Here is a 23,264-nt window from a genome sequence, read left to right on the forward strand (position 1 = left end):
AAACTGAAATCGTGTCGGGAAATGACTTGCCATACTGATGAATATCATATACCACGTCACAATGAACATAATTTCCGCTTACGAAAACAACTTTTGTGATGTCATTCTATTGTTCTATCAATATATTTCTTCCTGTTATATCTATGATAGCAAGAGTCGACAGAAGAAGTTCAAGCTTAGCGTTGCTGTAACATATACATATGTGTATGAGTGAGTTAGTCAGTCAGTCTGTCAGTCAGTGTTACAGCGCGTTTTGCAAAATTCCAGCAATATCACGCCTGGGGACACCAGAAATGGTCTTCACACATTGTACCCATGTGGGGATTCGAACCCAGGTCTTCTGCGTGACGAGCTAGGCTACACTACCCAACCCCTCGACCACAGGAACACCTCACCAGAGCACAGACGAAGTGCTACAGTCGTAACTACCACGCCTTCACACACTCAGCACGACTACCGTAATGCCATTAATATAGACTTGGGACGTTCGTATCACCGATCTTTCCGCTATGGTTAAAAGTCAGGCCATATCTAACATGTATTTTAAAACTGCGTTCAAGACGCAACAAATTTAGGCGTGACACCGTGACAATAGCCTTTCCATAGGTACAGTTTCTTCTGGCCAAGGTATCTGCAGACTGACTGAAGCCACACAGACTGAGTATTATTTATTCCATCATAAACAACAATTAACATACACCACATTTCATTCGCCATCAAGAGGAAGTATTTTTTTACTAGAAGTGTACTTAACTCATGCCCACACAGCGCCATATGTATGTTAGGTTCTTTATATTCCACGACATGCACCAGCTGTGAAGCTGAGGACAGCTTGACCGCCTGGTCCGAGAGTACAGGTCAAAGGTGAGGATACACCATCCACGTTAAACCAGAACGTAACAACTTCGTTGGCAGCTCCGTTGAGAGAGAGGGTGATGTCGTCGGCAACGTTGATGTCCGTCACTCTCTGCGGCGACATAGGCACCCATTTGTCCAGCTCACCTTGAATCAGCACTTGTTTGCTGTTTGAGGGAGGAACACAAATCAACATAAGCACATATGCATAATCAGGAAGCACCGTCTGAGAAATTACTATGGTATAGCATTATCAACATTCCTGCTGTGATACCTCGTAAGTGTGTGGCCGATGAATGTACTTTAACACCAGTAATATTCTTGATGTGGTGAGAGAACTACACTAAACTAAAATGACCTGTATTTACACTCAGATCGCCGGTGAGTGAGTAGGTTTAGTTTTATGCTGCTTTTAGCTCAATGCCAGCAACATGACGGCGAGTGACACCAAGAAATGGGTCTCACACATTTTACCCGTGTGGTGATTTGAACCCGAGTCCTCGCAAGCGTTAACCACTAGGCTACATGTACATTGCTTGGACACATCGGAATGTTGTTTTTTTAATGCTTTATTATGTAAATTCATCATTCGCTCACACGCCCATATTATAATAATACATAAATATACTGACTCACAGCACACTGAAGTTTGTGTGTGAGCAATGCTGTTTAAAATCAAAAATACCCTTCCTGTTTTCGAAAACTATGACTTATTCTCCAGAATACATATATAACGCCTGAAAAAGTGCAGAAAACCACATACCCATTTACTCTGAGTACCGGCGATACATAGAAGAGACAGAAGTCAACAGTGGTACAGCCACTCATGGTCAGAGGTTGGGAATCCGTCAGAGGTTGGATTTTGTTGGGATCTTTGGCAGGGAACACCATCGAGTTGGGAAACTAGAAATAACAGTGTCAACGTTCATCTTACAGGAGCACAAAACCCGGGGGAACTAGCAATCCTGGCAAGTTTAATTCCATCCGTCCATTTATTTCGAAACCAATTATACAAAACAGTAGAACGGTAATGTAGCGCCTCAGGAAATGCTGACACCACACCCCGCATGATGAAATTTATCTGGCATGCCTCACCCCTTGGTATCCCGCCATGCATGGCGTCATGGTGTAGCTTCCCTCCAGATCAGCGGCCAGGATGATGCCATACTTGTTCTCACCCCCGAAATCTGAATACGTGGACCACACCTCCCCGTCTGGACCCTCAAAGTCTGGCCAGGCACGCTGGAAATAACAACTTTGAGGATGAGATAAATTGATGATATGGTATACTGCGAACCTTTTGGAGTTAAATATTCAAATTACATGTGCATTTTCTAATGATTGTATACAAGTCACCAATCTACTCCTGAAGATTCGAGTAAAAATTGAAGTGTGCTTCTCGTGTATTGAGGTTTTTGTTTTGGAGGGACAGGTCTCACTATTCGCTAGAAAGACCTCTTCCCAGGTTTTACTTTCCCTTAGTAAGACCTCTTCCCAGGTTTTACTCTTCCTAACTTTAAATGAACATCAACATTGAAATGATACATGAGTGTTTGATATCTATTAAAAATATCGTTCAAGATTAAGCTCCAACAATGCAAGTCTCGGATTCATAGGGAGACGCTCTAACGCACGGTCACCGGGCCGAGAAAGGGAAGTGGTTAAATTATCTACTTATAGTTACTGTCATTGACCTTTTTTTAGTTAGCTTCATTGAATGATCATCTATATTGTAATTATCCATCACTGACTGTATATATGTTAGAGAAGGCACTTCTCCTCGGCTTTGGTAGACAATGTAAAACCATCAGGGTCGGGAAATCTCTCCCCCTCCGGTTTTACATTGTCTACAAAAACCTCGGAGGCGTGTTGTCTCCTATACGTCAGCAACACATGATTGTCGTAAGAGTGAGTGAGTGAGTTCAGTTTTACTTACAGTTTCAGTTTTACTCAGCAATAGTCCAGCTATATGGCAGCGGTCTGTAAATAATCGTGTCTGGACCAGACGATCCAGTGATCAACAACATGAGCATCGATCTGTGCAACTGGGAACTGATGACATGATTGTGTCAACCAAGTCAGCGAGTCTGACCACCCGATCCCGTTAGTCGCCTTTTACGACAAGCATAGTCGCCTTTTATGGCAAGCCTTGGGTTGCTGAAGGCCTATTCTAGCCCGGGACCTTCACGGGTCTTGTAAGAGGAGAATAGATGGTCAGCCTCGCTGCTTGGTACATTTCATCATGTCCTAATGATGTTGATCACTGGATTGTCTGGTCCAGACTCGATTATTTGCAAATCGCTGATATGTAAGTGCTGAGTGCCGCGTTAAAAACAAACAAACAAACAAAGAAACCGAGCCATCTCGTGGAGATTTACAGGAATAGTTTCCTATGGGCCCATATCTTTACCCAGCATGTCAACGGGTTATCGTTCCCCATCAAATATCCTCAGTGTATGTAATAGCTCTTAAAACAAACTGTCGGTAAAGCGAGACTTCCAGTGTGACGGGGCTTCGGTGTATACAGTGTAAGTAGGTACCCTTCGTATCGTGTTGTCGATGGCCGTCGCTGGACGGGATGGCTTCAAGATGAGTCCGTCAGTATTTACAGATCTGTAAAAAGAATGAAAGACTTGTTATTATATTTCAAGGTTGTTGTCAGTCTCTGAGATATTTTCCATATTTCCGGATAATTTATCAAATGCTTCATATGATTATCACCCTATTTTCAGTGTACTTCGTGATGACTGTCAACCCAGTCACTGATGATTGGCAACATACTTCATGAAAATCGTCTACCATCTTCATGATGATTTTCAACCTATTTCCCAATAGGTGTCAACCTATTTGAAGACGATTGATGATGACTGCCCGCGTTTTATAAGGAGACTGTCAGCCCTGATTTTTTATGAGTGTCATTCTAATGATTATTGTCAACCTACTTCATCCTGATTGTCAACCTATTTCATGATGATTGTCACCAACTTCACAATTATTGTCAACCTACCTCATGCCTATCGTCTGCCTAATTCATGATGTCATTCTAATTAAGAAATACAGTTCGTTCTACCACCACACTTTCGCCCTGAACTATTATAACGTTAAAGCAAACGTTAGAGCGTCCGAGTGCTTTAACGTTATAATAGTTCAAGGAGAAAGTGTGCTTTATTACACTATACGTGGTGGTAGAGCGATGCCGTATTCAATAACTTCTAAGCCTAATTTCGATTAATCTATGGCAGAAAACAAACGACGGTGTCTGTGACCTAAATTAAGAATCCTCGCACAGGGCTAACTGACGCGCTGTTCTTTTGACGTGTCAGCCCCGTACGTTAAGACAAAGGTAACTAGAAAAACAAATGATGAACAGTTTGAAGATGGTTTATGTTCGGGTTAAATATCTTCTCTAGATCATTTTAATTACATCCGTGATTCTCTTAAACCATACAAGGCAATATGACCGCCTCATTTCTACGACCAACGAAAGTTTGGATCAGTACATTCAGAGGAAGCTGACAAGTCAAGCGACATTCCACGATTGCATTATGGGAATGTAAACATTGCCAACATTACCATGTCTTTGTAAGATTTTGAGTCGAACTATGAGACATTTTATCCGTCGGAAAACATAAACGTAATGTTTCCACAGTGATGTTGGCTATGTGGTGCAACTACAAACCAAGAAACGGGATGCAACGAAGCAGTTTACTGTGGGAGGCTGTACGAGGCGATTGGCAACTGACATCCATCGTGACGTCAGTTACATTGTGACGTCATGCAAAAAAAGTTAGATTACGAGGGGGTAGACTGGAATGGCGCGGCGACGTCAACACATTGTGACGTAATGCAAAAAGTGCACATTATCGTCTGATAAAGTATTGTCGGCGCCTTTGATCTTTCGCCGAAGCATCTTTTAATTCATGATGATTGTCAACCTACTTCATGATGAGCGTCTTGTTAATACGCCCCACCATGTCGCTGACTCCTACTGGGCCTGTACTAAGGGTTGCTACCACAGCATTCAGGGCCGTATTCGGCTCCGTGGCACCGTCTGAAACAATGTATATAAATCGTAAACCTGAAAAAAATGTAATTCCAAGTTAGTACCCCGGCCAGCAATGCTTGCCGTTTTTGTACACTGTGGATACCGTGAATATCTGGATTAGAATTAATCTTCAGTAACCCATGCTTGTCCTAAGAGTCGACTACCGAGATTTAGGGGTCAGACTGGCTGTCATGGTTGACAGATGTCATCGTGTCCCACTTATGCAGATCGTTGGTGAAGTGGTTGATTACAGGATTGTCTGGTCCAGACTTGACAGTTTATAGACCGCTGCCGAAGCTCGAGTACTGGTTAGAGCGGCTTAAAGAAACAGACAAACAATTATCCGGAACACTTATTTTAACAATGTATAATTTGAACCATTGCACTCTCATCACTTCTCAACTCGTGCTGCCTGTAGTGTCCATAAAGATGAGGTTACGTGGAACATATATTCTACGCAGGACATATATTGATTTAACATCATACATTAGCTTAATCCACGGAACATATGCAAATGAAGGGTGTTGACGTGTTTGACAGTGGTGTGATGGATTTCAGTAGTTACATAAGTGACCATGGGGGCACATCGGTTGCCAGCAACACTGCTACCTCTATGTCATTATTTTATACCAGAGAGGTATGGTGTTATAACAAAGGTGACTATGAGTTATTGAATAGACGCATGACTAATACCGACTGGAATTGTGTGATACTAAACAATACTGATATATACACCTGGAAATTAATCAAGCAACACCCCAATTTTTTCTATTGGAGCAACTTTGAAGTGTTCTGACAATCAAAATATGCCGGGTTGATATAGTTTGACACTTTTTTATTCAACAGACGATCTCTGACAAACAACTTAAAGGGAAAAAGTATCAAGACTTTGCTTTATTGCAACGAAATCCAAATTCTTAAAACTGTCTTAAATTCATGAAAAAATGGACACAATTTACTATTCATCCACAGACGTTGTTGTCAGGTGTATTAACACAAATGTCACATGGAAAGAAAGAACAGTCATCTGAGAGTCTGCACACCGACTTTCATCAATATCTAGTGTGTCCTCCCTGCGCACGCACCACCGATTCCAGACGCCTCCTCATTCCTTGGATGAGTCTCCGGATCTGATTCTGGGGGATCCTGTTCCACTCCTCATGCAGGGCAGCCGTCAATTCGTTGAGATTATGGACTGGTGGGTCTCTCTGCCTCACACGACGGCCAATAAAGTCCCACAAATGTTCAATGGGGTTGAGGTCAGGGCTCATGGCAGGCCATGGAATTCTGTCAATTGCATTTTGCCGCAAAAAATCATTTACAGCATGCGCCCTGTGAGGTCTAGCATTGTCGTCCATAAATATGGGTCTCGTTGCCAGAGGATGGTTCTCAAAATGAGGTACCACAGCCCTGTCAAGAACCTCCTGTTGGTAACGAACACCGTTAAGGTTGCCACGGATGGTAATGATATCCAACTTGCAGTTCATGGAAATGCACCCCCATACCATAACGGAACCTCCCCCAAAGGCCACAGTCTCCTGGATGTTCCGTGGAGCCATTGCTGTGTTCCTCTGCCTCCAGACCCGAGTACGACCGTCCACCATGTGCAGCAAGAACCGGCTCTCATCTGAGAAATGGACCTTCCTCCAAGAGGCAATGTTCCAGTGCAAACGGTCATTACACCAGGCCAGTCGGGCTGCCTTATGGGCTGGAGACAGTCTGGGTCGCTTGATTGGCCTCCTTGCCCGGTATCCTGCAGCTTTCAGACGATTCCGAACAGTCCTGTTCGAGATGGGTCTCCCTGGAAGCCACTCCTGTCTCAACCGAGAGCTCGAGTCGAAGGACCTGCGCCGTACAAGTCTCAGTAAAGCTCTGTCCTCCCGGACTGTGGTCTTCCTGGGTCTTCCTGGTCTAGGCAGGTCTTTAACTTCATTAGTGGCCCGGTATTTTTTCAAAAGTTTTGAAATTATGGAATGATGTCGTCCGATTTGAGTCCCGATTTGTCTTAGAGACATACCAGCATTCCTCATGCCGATTATTTGCCAACGAGTGGCCTCTGATAATTTCCTACGTGCCATGACATTGAAATGAATGAAAAACCGAATGCAATCGACAACCTGCGCTTGTAAACACCCCAGGGAAAAAGTGCATTTTTCGAAAGTTGAGGTTAAAGCAATGCACGTGCGCTGTGCAAGCTTCACGCGAGTCATATCAACCCATGAAAAGCTCATGCTGTATGTCAATACATCAAAATTGAATAATCAATCATCAAAATTACTTCGTTAAACTTTGTTAAGTTTTTATGTGTCTTTGAATTTGGTGTTGCTTAATTAATTTCCATATGTATAGATGAAGCAACATATGCATTTTATGATCATCTAGGAAATTTTATTAAGGAATGTGTTTCATGCAAAAAAGTGACGATTAGACCAAATGACAAACCTTCGTACAATTCGGAAATACGACGTGAGTCAAGAAAACGTAATAGGTTGAGAAAAAAAGCAAGAAGAACCGATAGATGCGAGGATAAATTGGCATACCGTAAACAACGAAATAAAGTTAACAGCATGAAGTGTTACGTGAAGACACAGTATTTTTCGAACCTTGATGAATTCATATCTGAAATGAGTAGAGAAAACAAACCTTCATATTGGAAAGTATTAAGAAGGTTAATTACAGAATCAGCATCTATCAGCCTTATTCCGCCATCTAATGATACTGACGAGAGTCCAAATATATCTTCAGACTTTGATTAAGCGGAAGCACTAAACTCATACTTTGCATTTATTTGCAAATTAGATGAAAAAGACAAACCACTTCCCTTACTTGAATTGCGTACAACTAGTAGACTGGGTCATATTGTAGTAGATGATCGTGAAATTGCTGAGATTATTAAATGCTTACGTGTTAACAAAGCGAGCGGACCTGATCGTATAAGTCATAAACTATTGAAATGTATTGCAGATTCTATCTAATCGTTATCTTCTGGTACCTATCCTAGTAGATGGAAGGAAACCCATGTCATGCCGCTTTACGAAAAGGGAGATAAATCTAGATGTAGTAATTACAGACCCATTTTATTAGTCAGTTCTTTGGGAAAAATCTTAGAAAGAATTGTCATGAAGCATATATCTAATTATTTTCTGGACAACAGATTCTTATATGAATATCAATCAGGATTCCAAGTAGGCCATTCTACGACTCATCAGTTAATAGAACTATACAACAATATTTGCTCAGCTCCAGATAGACGTGAAGACCATTGAATGGTTTTTTGTGATGTTTCAAAGGCCTTTGACAGAGTATGGCACAGAGGATTACTGCATAAATTAATTAGCTACGGCATATGTGAAGAATTACTTAAATGGATTCGGTGTTACATCAGTGGTAGAACTCAAAAGGTGTTTAAAATGGTTCATTATCAAACCCCGATTCACTTGCAGCGGGGATTCCCCAGGGATCAGTCCTCGGCCCCTTTCTGTTTATAGGATACGTTAATGATATTGCCGATGAACTAGACTGTGCTGCACGCTTGTTCGCCTATGATACATCAATGGGATTTTCATCTATCAATCACAGGCTTATGCAAGATACACTCAATAGGAATCTAGAAATTGTATCGTGTTGGGCAAAACGTTGGCTTGTGACATACAATCCCAACAAAACAGAAGCTTTACTTTTCAGTCTTAAGAATAACAAAGCAGTTCTGAATTTAGAATTTCAAAATCAATGTGTTCGATTCGAAAACTCCCACAAACATCTTGGAGTAATACTTTCTTCTGATTGTAAATGGAATGCTCATATTGAAAATATTGTGAGGAAAACGTCCCTGATGGTTTCATCAATGAGAAAATTAACGTTCACGTTAAACAGAGACACTCTAAATAAACTTTATGTTGTAGTTATAAGACCACATCTTGAATATGCTTGTGAATTGTGGGATGGTTGTTGGGTAGATTTAACTGATAAAATTGAAAAAGTTCAGTTTGAGGCCGCGAGGATAGTTACTGGTTTACCAAAGTATGCCATTAGAGAATCTCTGTTACGTGAAACAGGTTGACAATTGGTAAAAGAGAGAAGAACATGTCGAAAACTGTCTTTATTCTATAATATCAACAACAAAAATGCTCCAAGCTACCTTTATGATCTTATGCCTCAAACTGTTGAATCTAAGACAAATTATAATCTTAGAAACATTCGTGGTCTTTCCCTGTCTTATTCCCGCACAAGTCTCTACAGTCAATCGTTTTTTCCATCATCTTCACAAATTTGGAATAATCTCCCCTTATATGTTAGAGAATCAGACTCACTTAAAAGTTTTAAATCGCATATAAGCTCACATATGTTAAAAGCACCAGGATATTTCTCATTTGGTAACAGGAAACTCAACGTAATTCAGACCCAGCTAAGATACTCAAACAGTAGATTAAATGATGATCTTTACAGAAATGGTCTTACAGAGAGCTCTGAATGTAAGTGTAAATGTACCTTTGAAAACCCTCATCATTATTTTATGAAATGTACTTTATATTCTAACATCAGACAACAACTGTTTCAAAACATTAACGGAATTTGTAGCAATAGAGTACCAGCAAACCTACAGTTATTATTAAATGGCAGTGCAGATCTTCCGTACCGTGATAATATCCAGATTTTTAAAGAAGTTCAAAAATATATGTTAAAATCTAAAAGGTTCAGTGATTGGATATAATGTTACTCATGTAAGGAAATCATGTATTCCCTATAATTATTTGTTTTATATGGCTTATTCTCCTTTTGTATATATCTTTCTATTCCTGTACATAGTTTGTCTCACTTCATGCATGTAAGCATTGTATATAGGAGAGGGTTTCACTATGTTGGGATAACTTGTACCCAATACATTCTCTGGAATAAATATGTTTAAAAGAAATGAAGGGTTGGTCAGTCTGGGTGATTGCTATGTCATCGTACACCAAGGGTGTACATCGTTGCTCAGAACATCAATCACAGGTCTATCTGGTCGAAACGTGATTATTTACAGAGGGATACATCTGAGTGAGACACTTAACCAAACCACAAACAAACGTAGCGATGATGAACTTTATAGCATGCATAGACTGAGACCGTTCAACATACTGTATGGGTTTCCAGGCTGAACGCTCGTTGTCCAGAAGTTGTCCTTGAAAGGTGCAATTCCGAGCGCCCACGCAAACAATGACGTCACGCCCACCTTCCAGTTGACCGTATTGGGTATATAGTCATCACTGGCACGGGCCTGGAACAATATAGTGTATGATATGACAGTTTTAAAAATAGAGGTTTTTGGGGTTAAAGGACAACAAAAAGTTCTTGTCCTCTCACCAGAACCCGTGAACATGTTAGAACTGGTCTTCAGCAACCCATCCTTGTCGGTCGTAAGGGGTGACTATCGGGAGTGTGTAGCCAGGTTCGCTGTTTTGCTTTGCATGTCATCTTATTCCCATTGTGTAGATCGATGTTCATGCTGTTGATCACTGAATTATCGTGTTCAAACTCGAATATTTACAGACCTTCCCCATATAGCTGGAACATTGCTGTGTGTGGCGTTAAACAGCAAACCAATCAGCCTGTTCTTGCACCGTACCTGTGTGACAACGGGAATCTCCAACGCTTGCAGAACGTTGCGTGGCAACGCCATGCAGTACTGAAGTGTCAGACCATTCTTAGCGGCGCCGTTACCCATCTGATGCAGCCATTGTCGGCCCAAGTCAATATCGCTCCAGAGTTTATGAACTCTCTCAAATTCAATGTTCAGGAAATCCTAGAAAAGAATATGCGATTGATATACTTTCCGCGGTGCTAGTTATTTTTGCAAATACCTCACAGTTTGTTTTTTAAGGTCAGCTGTCTCATTTACGGCGTATCGGTGTAATGATTGTTTCAGGAACGCTGAGGGAATGACGCTCTAAATTGTTACTCTATCACTCCACAGCTGCAACTACAAGGAAGAGCTCCTAACAAAATAACTATGCATTCCTGTGAGCCTGTATGTTCATGAATGAAAAATCTCACTTGTTCGTAGACCAACAGACCCCACTTCCTTGCATTAGCGAGCAAATCATTCCAGAATCTCTGAAAAGTAATGAAAGGTTCCTAAAATTAAGACGTTTATGACAAATGGTGGAATACATCAGCATATTCAATTTGTTTGTCTCGGGTGTAAATAAACCTTATGTTCTTTCTATCATTTAAACTGCAATTAGTCAAATAAGAATCCCAATGGTATTAATATCCCCGAGGCTGTGATTCATGAGAGATAAAATTAGAATGAAGACAATACATGCAACAGTGTCGCTCTTACATCAGGAAAATACTCTGTTCGTGCTTTAAAATACCAAAAGACGAAAATCGTTGTCTCGAATTTAGATGTACATGTTTTAACCTGCATCTCTCAAACTGCATGTGTAGAATTACCGATTGAGCCGATTTTATAGTCCTCAGAGCTTAAACAAGTACACAAATATGATGTTTGACTTCCCAGTAACATCATGTTCATAGGCTGTCCCGGATTGGATTACAGTTGTCCTACAAATATGTTTTTGTAGTAAGGGGTGGTTCAATGGGCCGAGTTGTCGACCTTGGTGAATTGGCTTATTGCTTGTCATACTCCCAAGGGAGTTAAGGTTGTCGAGTTTGTTTTTGTGCCGCTTTAAGCACTATTCCAGCAATATCACGGCGGTGAACACCAGAAATGGTCTTCACGGCTTGTGGGCAATGGAACCGTGGCTTTAGGCGTGAGGACCACTAGGCTACACCACCACTTACAAAGAAAAGGCGTCACAGATAGAAATATAGCTGTTACCTCCTCCAAAGGTAAGGACTTTTCACCCTCAATCAGGAAGTCGTACTTCCCTCCGTTGGCTTTGGCATAAGTAGTGTTGCTGGACCTAGGGGAACCCCAAGGAACTGTTTAGAAGATTGTTACATTCATAAACAGGAACACAAGTTATACAGTTCTTTTTCGATGTACAAGAACACCTATATGGTTCCATAGGAACACGGTTTTGGGGTGAGTCTGGTTAGTGAGGCGGTCACATGACTGTAATATGTAACTCCGCTGATGGCGTGTCACTGTGTCCCAACGGAATAGATCGTTACTCATACCATTGACCATTGATTCTCCAGACCCACACTTGATTATATACAGCTCACTGTGAGAAGTTGAATTTTTGAGGGGTTTTCAAAAATAGCCACGACATCTGAAATGTGCCAAGATTATCTTTACCTACTGTTCATATCTTTCTTGTTATCGTCCCGATACATAGATCTGTTTATGCTTATCGAGGCCAAGGTTGTCAAATTTAGGTCGAGTAAAGAAAATGATAATCTATCGTATACCTAACCCTCAAACCTAACCGTCTATTCATTTCTGTGGGACACTTCATGGCCCATTTTCTACAACACGTCCAGAAAAATTACAATATTGGGGGAAAACACCATACGGCATGTCAAGCCATAGTGCAAGGCAAAAGTGGGCAAATCCGTGCTTTTCATTTATTCACCATTATGTATGCATTGTTTTTGTCCCGTATTCAAAGTTGTAACGGCACTGCTAACGGAAACAGCTGTACACCGGTTTATTTCCACTAGTGACACACCATCATCCTTATCCCGCTCGTGTTGCTATAGAAACAGCATTGTCGTATCTGATTGGACGAGTGGCGTATCACGTCACCTGATGACGCGAAGTTACCCGAAACACCTCGCGATGCAAAACGAAGCTGTTATGCACAAAAATTTCAAGGTTCTTTGGGTTGTTGTTGCTGCTGCTGTTTTGTTGTTTTGGTGGGTTTTTTGTTTTTGTATTTGCTTGTTGTTGTTGTTGTTGTTGTTGTTGTTTTGGGGGGCTGGGGGGAGGGGGTTGCTAGTTTTTGTGTGGTTGTTTTTTCTGTTTTTGTTTTGGATTTTGTTTGTTTGTTTGTTTTGTTTTGTTTTTGTTGTTTGCATGCTTGTTTGTTTGTTTGTTGTTTTGTTGTTTTGTTTGTTTGGTTTTTTTGGGGGGTTTTTTTTGGGGGGGGGGCTGTTTGGAGGGGTGGGTGTTCTGTTTGGGGATCTGCTTCCGACTGCTTAAGATGCACTCTACTTTTAACATGGTGGGAGTAAATAAGTGCTCCACAGTTATTATTTAGTGGGAAAATGACTCCAATAAGCTTTCACATGAAACTTTGGTTGGACCCAAAACCTAGAAACACAAAATGTTACTGCGCAGAAAAGAGTCTCCGAAATATCGTACACAAAGGTAAGCGCCATACCCTACGCCAGAACCAAAGATATAATAGTGTTTGTTTCATGTTTACACACCATTAAACATAGGTATATACTTTCTTGTGACCAGCAGTTTAGATGCAGGGGTGTTTGTACAAACTGAAAAGGGAAACTTAGTCCAACCAGGAAATGATACTGCATATCATTTCCGTATGTATACTGAGGGAAACAAATAAGGGAACAGCACTTCATGGCAGTGTTCCTCTATATATTCTCAGATTCAGTCCAACAGTGCAAAACCTGAAGAAACCTTGGAAAGAATAAAGGAACATTTGTGATTTCATATGTTCACTTATGTGTTTATATTATGACATGACTCACTCACCAGAACATGCTGTGGGCCAGGACTGGAAGCTCCGTCTTGTTATACAGCCATCTTGGGACACACGAAGTAAGGGGTTAGTCAGTAACTTTGGCATAACCAGTTCTAACATAAACCATTATACATATAGACAAAGGCGCTTCATGCATTCATAATGAATAACGATCAGGAAGCGAATAATTTACACGTATTTTCCTTAATATAGTTCATGGTATTATGAGTTATAAGAAATTATCAACATTACAAATATTTATTCGTTGGATGCGGAAACGCCTCCAACCTTTTAACAGGCTGAATTTGTCTTTCAGGTGAAGTTTCTCTCTATATATACACTAGATTTTTCAAAATGAACTTTCAGCAATAAAAATGACCAATGAAAATAGCTGGAACAAATTAGGAGCCACGAGACCTTGTGGCTAATCCGAAAATAATGTCTTCCCTTACTTCATGTTTAATGTGGAAGCCGAGTTTCTATAAATTTCTTACTGAAAGACATTCCGTGCCTTTACGGATCAAAGCCGTTCATAAAGGCATGCACTTTAATTCAAAACAAATCCACACGTAATACAGCACACTTGTAGTAGTCCAGTGTATAATTTCGAATTGCTGAATCAGAAAATTCATTTCATTTCAGTAGCCCCAGGCTTTTCTTGTCTCACTGCATTTGAGAATTATCACTGACGTATGTTTCTTAAATCGTACGATACGTGCATTATCTAATAAGTTATTATCTCACTGCATTCCATTGGGAAAGATGCTTGGCTTTGCTTCCCACGTGATCACCCCGTGGTTCTTGTCGTAATAGTACCACCACCAGTCATATTGGATGTACCTGGCAGCAAAACAACAATAATTCCTGTAATCCGATTTTAGCGTGAACATTTTGGGTCTCACAGACTTTGCTAACTTCCTTACACTCTAAACAAGAGGTTCCATTATATACCACTCAACAAGTTAACGAACGCTGATTCTTTCATATACTATTTAAAAAAGAAACGCATAACCAAGAAATCTGTACCGGAAATGTATTTTCAAACATGCATTACTCGTCCACAAACAGACTTTAGTACATGTTTTTTTTCACCAGTTTAGAAGAAGGAAATGCCTTTAACACCAAGAGGGAAATTTTAGATAACGGTGACGACGTAGCACGGGCCCGACTTGGCATCTCCTGACTCTCAGTCCAGTTTCTCTCGGCTTGTTGGTGCAGTTTGACCCGATATCCGCCAAAGTCCAGGCATCTGGTTGATGTGCTCTTACCCATGGCAGCATGAGCACGCACATGTAGCTCCCGAATGTACCGATCTTGGCCTTATAGTGGTTGGTGAGTCGAGATCTGCCTGTATGGGGACGGTTATTTGTTATACCTGTTTGGTTGTAACGAGCTGCAAGCCATGACCTATTGCTCAGACAAACAATCCGAGGCCTGGCAACAGAAGACTGGTAATCTCCAGGCTGCATTCTTTCGGTGTCGCAGCTTCAAGCCGTGGCGTGGTGATTTGACCTTGAAATTCCTTCAAAACGAATGCCGATTTCCAAAAGTAATCTGAATTTTTATTGACAGACAGTGCATGGTCTTTGCTGCACAATTTTATCTGGAAGGTGATTTCTGTTGCGTTGTGATGATGTCTTTGTATTCCTTGTAAGAAGGATGAAAATCAACATTTTCAGTTTTTTGCATAGAAAAGGAACGGATGATCTTTTACCTGTCTGAGTAGCACATGTAGGATGATATGACTGCCGAATTAAGCATTATATAGGAGCTGACAAAATGTTTATGATTGGCCTGCGCATACAAACCTGACGGGTACCCCCAGCTGTTTAACATAGTTGTTGATGTCAAGTATTGTATCCTGGTAGTTCTTCCCTTTCTCAGGTGACTTGAAGTAATACGCACCTGCACAAACAGCACGCTCGTAACGTGTCTATTTTCCTAGGGTTTGTGTATGGAAAGATAAATTCAAAATGGAATGCGTCAATGTTGTTTTCAGTCACGTTTTAGTGAGACAAACTTATGGTTGATAGCACGAACATTATCCGCACCACCAAATTTGATCACACAGATTTCGCATTCTAAACACCGACCTAGTGGTGGAGCAGTAGAGTGATTAAAGCGTTCAGTTGTGACGCCGAAAACCCTGGTTCTACTCCCTTTTCTGGTGTGCGCCGCCGTGCTGGAATATTGCTAACAGCGGCGTGAAACTAAACTCACTCACCACCGACACTGAGAACAATGCTACGGCTGAAAACTGATGTGTGAGTGGTGATTTTACGGAACTCCCTATGAAAAGCTATAAATACAGCTATCCGAATAATAGTTGAAGATGAAAATTTATAGAATGTTGTTTAATTTTTTTTTATGTTCTCACCATCGTCGGTCCAGTACCCCAAGTAGTTGATTGTAAAGTCAGATTTGACATACTGGTCCGTGCGTCCGTGCCATTTTTGTAAAATCTGGCCCCAGCTTACGAATGCCTGAAAGTCGATTGTCATACACAGTGTGATAGGAAACGGAACACTTTCAGAAAGTTCATTGATATTATAAATATGCTTTCATACCAAAGAGTATCACTAAAAATTATATACCTACTTAACTATTGTCTTAAAGGTAATGGGGCGCCGGTGTAGCCGAATGGTTAAAATGTTCGCTGGTCACGCAGAAGACCCTGGTTCGATTCCGAACATATGTACATTTTTGGTGTTCCCAGCTGTGATATTGCTGGAATAATGGTCAGTAACGATAGCCACTCTCAGGATCACAGCTTCACGGGTTTCTTTAGGTGGTGAGAGCGGAGAATGGCCTTAATCTCACGGATCAGCATAGCAGAGATGACTCTGGAGAACACCTTAAACATTTAGGAGCATACCCCTTAAATATTCATAGTGTGCATAAATTTGCTGTTCCTAATCATTGAATGGTACTTTCGGGTAATTTGTTGCATAAACCGGGAAACGTGTATTCCTGTATTAATGCAGTCGGATACCATGGTTACGACCCATATCCAGAGAACAAAATATAAAAAAGCACTCTGCAAGAAGATCATTCTGAAGTTAAAGTACCTTGTTAATGCCTTGGTTGCCACAGAAAAGTATAAAACTGTTTTCTACATCTGCAGGAACATTCTCAACTCCACCCATCGTTCCCCAGTAGACGTTGTCGCCTCCTGTGCTTGCGTTCTGACGCCATATTGATGACGACATAAACTGACTGGCAGGGGAGATAATCAGGGTATTTGCAGTCTTGACACGATCAAATAAAGCGAGGGGGCCGCCTTTGAGTCCATCGACGATCGTAAATGATGATGCCCCCCATCTGTAATTATGAAAAGGTTTGATTAAACGGAATGGTATGCCGGGTATGTTTTGAATATCTATTCTTTCTTGAAAGGAATGCGCATTTCCGAAATGGACGATATTACTTATATCTCATTTATAGTTATGGACTTCTTTTCCAAAATACTCCACTTAGCAGGGTTCAATAACTACTGAATCGTGTGGCGCCCTCTATTGCATGATGGCATCCACAACTGCAAGTGGACACGTCAAGATTTCAACAAAAAGCGTGTTTCTTAAGTCGATAATATTTATCGTTTTCAGATTTTAGAAAGTTAGTATTAATATTTCCGATGCCACTGAATGTATTTGCAATGTTTCAAATAAGATTTTAAAATTCGAAAAAAAAATCTTTTTCAGATTATTTTTCAGACGCTTACTGTCCAAGGCGTAGTTCTCGATGTCCAAACATCTGGCCGCTATAACTAAGGTAGCCCAATGGTAGAGCAGCCTCTTGTATTTGGAATCCAGGAAAACCAGATATGGTGTAGTTGCCGTTGGTGGCGGTGTTGTTGGCTCCGTTGATGAAACGCTGTTGTTGAAGATGTTGATGATAGCATTAGTGCAAAGAATAATTAAATGGCAAACAAAACATAAACGAAAAACTGTAGGTTTGTAAAAAAAAATAATAAAAAAATGTAAAAATTAATTTTGTAGTGTTGAAAACAAATGCGGTCATTTTCCAGATTCTGGTATACTCTCTTCATGGAATCACATCAGAATCATTCACCGAATGATAGTCTCACAGTCTCAACATCTGGTATAACCTTCTATTCGACATGTGATCCTCACTCTTCACGTAAAACTGGGCGTTATGGTAGTGCGTTCCATTCTTGATGGAGGACTTGTTCCAAAGCATCACGATTTTGTAATGTAACATCTCTCTGCGATTTGGCGACCCATACTGTCCCAAATATGCTCTGTTGGAATGAGACCTGGTCTCATGACAGGCTCAAGTAGAGTTTCTACAGCCTCGTGACGTATGGAATCACCAACGGCGTATGCTTGATGCGGCCTAGCATTGTCTTCCATGACTGGCTTTGTGTTGAGGGGATGGTTATTGAAATATGGCACAACGACTCTGTCTAGGATGTCAGCGACGTACCGTTGTCCATTCAGATTATGTGTGATCGTCACAAGGTCTTTACAACAATGAACTTACATATGCAGTGTTCCAGCAGCGCCCAACATCAGTCATGAGCGAAAGAAATCGTCCGACAAGTGGACCCTACCACGTGACGTCTATTTCCATTGACATCGCTCGTTAACACCTGGATAGTGTTCTGGGAAAACAACGGATATATGGTGGGCCTTAACTGACTATAACTGGTCGATTTCAAGCGATGTCCAACTGTTGAAGTGATTGAGTGATTTTACGGCGCAAATATTCCAGCTATATGACAACGGTCTGGAAATACTCGAGTCTGGACCAGGCAATCTAGTGATCAGCAGCATGGGCATCGATCTACGTGATTGGGATACTATGACATGTGTCAACCAAGGTAGTGAGGCTGACCACCCGATCCCGTTAGTCGCCTCTTACGTTCTGTTGGACAGACAGCGATGTTGAAGCCACTTTTTAACACGCCATTTGATATGAATGGATGAAGCCTTATAATATTGAGAAGGACTGTAGTCTTTCTCGGAGATGCCACTCGTAGTAGACCTGACGCTGAGTGGGTTCCTAACATCATCAGTCCTTCTGGATAAGTGGCTAATAGTCGATGGATGGCAGCCAAGAGCTTTTAAAATAACCCTCAATGACATGCCAGCATTTCACTTACCAATAATATGCAGGTTTGTGCAGTTGTCAGTTGAGGACGGCACGTATTTGCTTATAAAAACGATTTCCCAAGTTACCGAGCTTAGACAACAGTTTACTGAAACTTGCGTGATGACCATACATTTATTGCACACGATGCTCGCCTTTGCTCTTTGAACGGGCATATCCAAAACCAATGCATGGTCTGCCCGTAGGGTCGAAATAACCACATGTAATCGGCAATATGGGCGTTAAAGTTCATAGGTGGGGATACTTTTTCCATGTGTATGTATAGGTCGCTTCTAATGTATAATTAATCTCTGAGGCAACGTATTTTACCTGTTTGAACAGCATGAAAGGTATGGCGGGACTGTTGTAGGTGAAGATGCTTGTGTCCGGTGTGTACTGTACAAAACTGGCCTCGATCTGACTGGACCCTGCTTGGTACAAGAAGCTATTGGACTGCCACTGACCAATGAGATCCACACCACTGGACTGAGTGTTCTTGACCAACTTCAGCGATCCATCAGCCGTGGTGAAGACCTCGCCTTCAGATCTGAAGAAGATTGGAGCACTCTTCAGCCAGACATCTCCCTGGACAACGACGTTGTAGCTGCCGTCGGTGTTGACGTTGACGGCAAAGCCCTGCTTTCCCTCTGTGCATGACGTCACTGCTGGAATGCAATGCAGTGACAATTGTTTGGGACTGAATTCTTTCTTCACAAAGATGGCTGCAAACTGTATTTCTTTGATTATTTTATTATTTTTGTGTGGGTGGGTTTAGCGAGGGGGTTGATAATATATTCTGCAAAATCCTTTGTCCCTCAGTCTTTCAGGGAATGATTGTCAGGTTCCGATGCGTGCGTGCATGCATGTGTGGTTAGTATTGGAGCCCATCCATTCTGTCAAGGACAGTGTTTTTCCTCACTAAACATCTCACTATAAAAATTGTTTGTTGAGAGAGAGAGAGAGAAAGAGAGAGAGAGAAAGAGAGGGAGAGAGAGAGATGGAGAGGGAGAAAGAAAGAGGGGGTGGGGGTACGCAACTCTTTTGGCAATATTCAAGCAATATTCTCCTAATTGCACGCCACGAGTGATTCATTTGCTTCAGTGTTGGACAGGACCTTGACCCTTGTGTTGTCATTGACCCTTGTGTTGTCAGAAATGGGTGTCGTTGACTGATAATGGCCTTGTTACGACTATACATAGCAGTTATAATATGTCACGTGTATCCAGACTTCATCTGACTGACACCAATCTCTTTATCTTATGCTATACACACAGACTGCATCTCTTCTATTTTCACAATTTGCAAAGCATCTGGGTATCGTAGAATACATATTATCTGTTCGAGGTCAGAAATAGTTACGACAAAAAACCCTTGTAATTAACATTACTGACTTTATACTTGAACTACTAATAAAACGTGCTTGTATCTGTTTCCATTCAGCACAAATCGCCCTGCAGGCTAATAACCTGTCTATATTACTCGTTGCCATAGAAAATCCTTCCTCAGAATAGTTGGGAAAATTTGAAACCTACTCTGTCCCACAGTCTCTGAACCACATTATTTTCCCTACAGCCTAACCCTTTCTGCAATGCTAAAGTGCGAAATGAAGCAAGTCTAGATTTCCTCTGGTTCTGAATCTCTGGCTTCCGTAGGGCTCCTTTTCAATTTACATGGGTTTTGTTTGTTACTATCATAATTATGTATATTCAGAGACAAAGCATTATTCTGTTTGAAGCCCTAATACTCTTACTCCGGTACCGTTAGAATCGAGAATGCTAACAGTAAAACGCATTGCTTGAAGGATTTCAATTCAAAGACTCCATGACGAGGCCAGAATGATGTTACTTCAAGGTGCCGAATATGACGTCATCATGAACTAGTTAGGAGATAAACATCATGTGTTGGCCAATTTCCGGGTGTTATTGAGTATTTGAAGCTCGGGAATGCATTTGGAACCGACACATGATGTTTATCGACATTGTAAACACAAAAGTAAACCAAAGGGGTTTTAGTGTCTGCACTCGTTTAAATCGAATACGGACACAGCAGTGAAGTGTCATCAGATGGCCGTTTCAGCTGGTTCCCATGGTAGCATCTGGAGTTGCTCATTTTTGACGTCATTCTAACTTTACGTCACAATATGATTTGAATGACGTCACCACTGTTGATGACACAACAAAACAATTGTTTACGAGTCAATACGCGGTGAATAGTCTTTCAGTTTCCGGGAATCTAATACCATTTAATCATGTTTTTCAACCAATCAGAATACACAACACAGTAACTTTTGGTTTACAATCGGTAGAGTTGTGACGTCATGCCGCGGAGAGCCAGTACTGAGCTCGATGTAAGCCTAATTCCATATTGTTTTGTATGAGTATACCTCAAACTACACAAGAAGTGATTTCAGAAAATATGTCTAAAATCCATCTTTTTTTCAGTAATTATGTCTCATTCCTGAAAAAGTCATCGATTATGTATGATCGGTGAATGAATCAGATATTATACATAATCACTAAAACTTTCAGGGATTATGCATAACCCCGGGTCTTACATATTCACTGCAACATAGATAGATAGATAGATAGATAGATAGATAGATAGATAGATAGATAGATAGATAGATAGATTCTTGCCAGTCTCTTCCAAATTATGCTGGGTGCGGTGTTTACTGGTGATCATTTGTTCATAAAAACACCTATGCGCGCATCTTCATCCTGATGTTCATGCTGTTGATCACTAGATTGTCTAGCCCAGACTCGACTATTTACAGATCGCCGTCATATAGCTGGAATATTGCTGAGTGCTGTGTTATACAGCAACCAAACCAAGCCAATTCTTCATCAAACCGTCATGTTTTCAAACTATACTACTAACAATGAAAATCTCAGATGGCAATGGACAGCAGATACCAACCCCAACTTTTTATCTAAGAAGAACAATACGTTGGGGAAAATGGTGGATTATATATATCATTCATCAGACCTATGATGGTGCCGTTTACGTTATTTAGTTTGATGTTTTTATGGGATAATAATACTTTCTTCTTTGATTGGCCAAAAAAGGCTTAGAGTTTTCTGGTTATCAACCTTTGTTATCACCCCGAACAAACGAGCTACTTACTGATAAAGAGGTAGAACGACACAAAGCCAAACACCCAGTCCTTGGGGAACATCTTGATTCACCAGCATCTGAGATGCCTAATAACCGCTGGATGTTATACACACAAGGTCATGCGCTATCTCTAGCCATATGGGGTAAATGTGTGATACCGCCCGGACATCCAATGACGGATCAATTTCTAAATATGTCTGGACATTATTTATCAGTTATCATATCGCATAATGCACAAATTCGTATCTACATACAAGCATTCCACATTCAGTATGTAGGTCGTGCCCACAACCTGGTTCTTCCTTTAGATTTGTTTTCACCACTGTTTCCAGTATTTAGGCAGAAAGATGTGAATGGTAATGCCGAAATTAACGTTGTCTGTTGTAGTAGAGATATAAGGCATCGTTGTAGTACTTTGGTGACTCAACCAAGATACAGATGGTCTGTCATTACGGACTTCTAACTTGAAATGACAATTGTAAGCAAGCGACCTTGACACATTTGTCTTGTGTCGTTGTATATCCAGAGACGGCGTGTTCACTTTTGTACTGTCTGCACATGATGTGTGGCAACTCTGAAACAAGGTATCGACTGATCCACACTTTGATAGGATATCGAGATATAATCTATCCTCAACAACCAAATGAAAAAGCTCCGAAAGTGATATCATGGCGTGCTGCATAGATGTATTGTATATATGTCAGTTATCGCGGAGGATGTAAGGCAGTGACTCGCTCGTCAGTTGACCTACGTGATATACACAAAGAACTTAATTAAGCTCCCCTGTATTTTAGCAATGATGGGTTTTCAATGCGTATATATAACGTCTCGTGGTGACCACGATGGAAAAACATGACTTGCATGATCCTTTGACTAGTAATTAACGACAAATGATTGGAATCCATACATTTCATACAAAACCATGCCTGTTACAAGTATGGCACTGCAATGTTTAATGTTGGCGTATTTGGTGAATATGATTATTCATAAATGTCCTAATGCGATGACAAGGTCAATACCAAGGTAGCCTCCAGTGGACTGCATGATAGTCTGTACTCTCCTCCTCATGTCAGTCTTGTGATATTCCGAAGGGGCAGTCAGTGCCATTTCTGGTGTCAAGCAGCTTCCACTTGGGTTCTGTACAGGGGATGCCTTTGTTGCACACGACGACCAATAATTCTGCCAGCTGTGCTCCAAAGGGTGAAGATCGGGGCTCATTTAATCACGAGACATGTCAGGTGCATTCTCTTCCCAAAGAGGTTACTCCTGTCATATCTTCCTACGTAACGTATATGATAGGAGTAGCCTCTGTGGGAAGAGAATGTGGCGCTTAACCAAGTTATTTTGTTTACAGTTTAAGAATTTATTTGCACAGATGGAGGTGTCTGAACATGGGCCTTAGGTGCCCCGTAAGAGAAGGACAAAATATCTATGATTCAAATTCAGAGAGGCTGCACCCCGATTTCATTTTGGTTTTGAAGTGCTGTTTTTGTTAGGGTTCGGGGTTTTTATTGGGTTTATTGTTTGTTTGTTTATTG

At 41.1% G+C, this 23,264-nt stretch overlaps 1 protein-coding gene across 1 annotated transcript; it reads right to left on the reverse strand.

Annotated features, from left to right (window-relative positions):
- Positions 1-655: 655 nt before the first annotated feature.
- On the reverse strand, positions 656-21,838 carry LOC137273309 (uncharacterized). The gene is made up of 17 exons (XM_067805878.1): positions 21,736-21,838; positions 18,943-19,277; positions 17,222-17,373; positions 16,569-16,821; positions 15,878-15,983; positions 15,309-15,405; positions 14,245-14,340; positions 13,512-13,562; positions 11,724-11,808; positions 10,934-10,993; positions 10,506-10,682; positions 10,019-10,157; positions 4,795-4,906; positions 3,396-3,468; positions 1,951-2,097; positions 1,619-1,758; positions 656-1,022 (listed from the first exon to the last, which is right to left on the reverse strand). Exons 1-17 carry the CDS (start codon positions 21,785-21,787, stop codon positions 791-793), a joined length of 2,307 nt encoding a protein of 768 aa, XP_067661979.1. The 5' UTR covers positions 21,788-21,838; the 3' UTR covers positions 656-790.
- Between the last annotated feature and the right edge of the window lie 1,426 nt (positions 21,839-23,264).

The sequence above is a fragment of the Haliotis asinina genome, chromosome 2, assembly GCF_037392515.1.
Source record: "Haliotis asinina isolate JCU_RB_2024 chromosome 2, JCU_Hal_asi_v2, whole genome shotgun sequence".
Lineage (NCBI taxonomy): Eukaryota > Metazoa > Mollusca > Gastropoda > Lepetellida > Haliotidae > Haliotis > Haliotis asinina.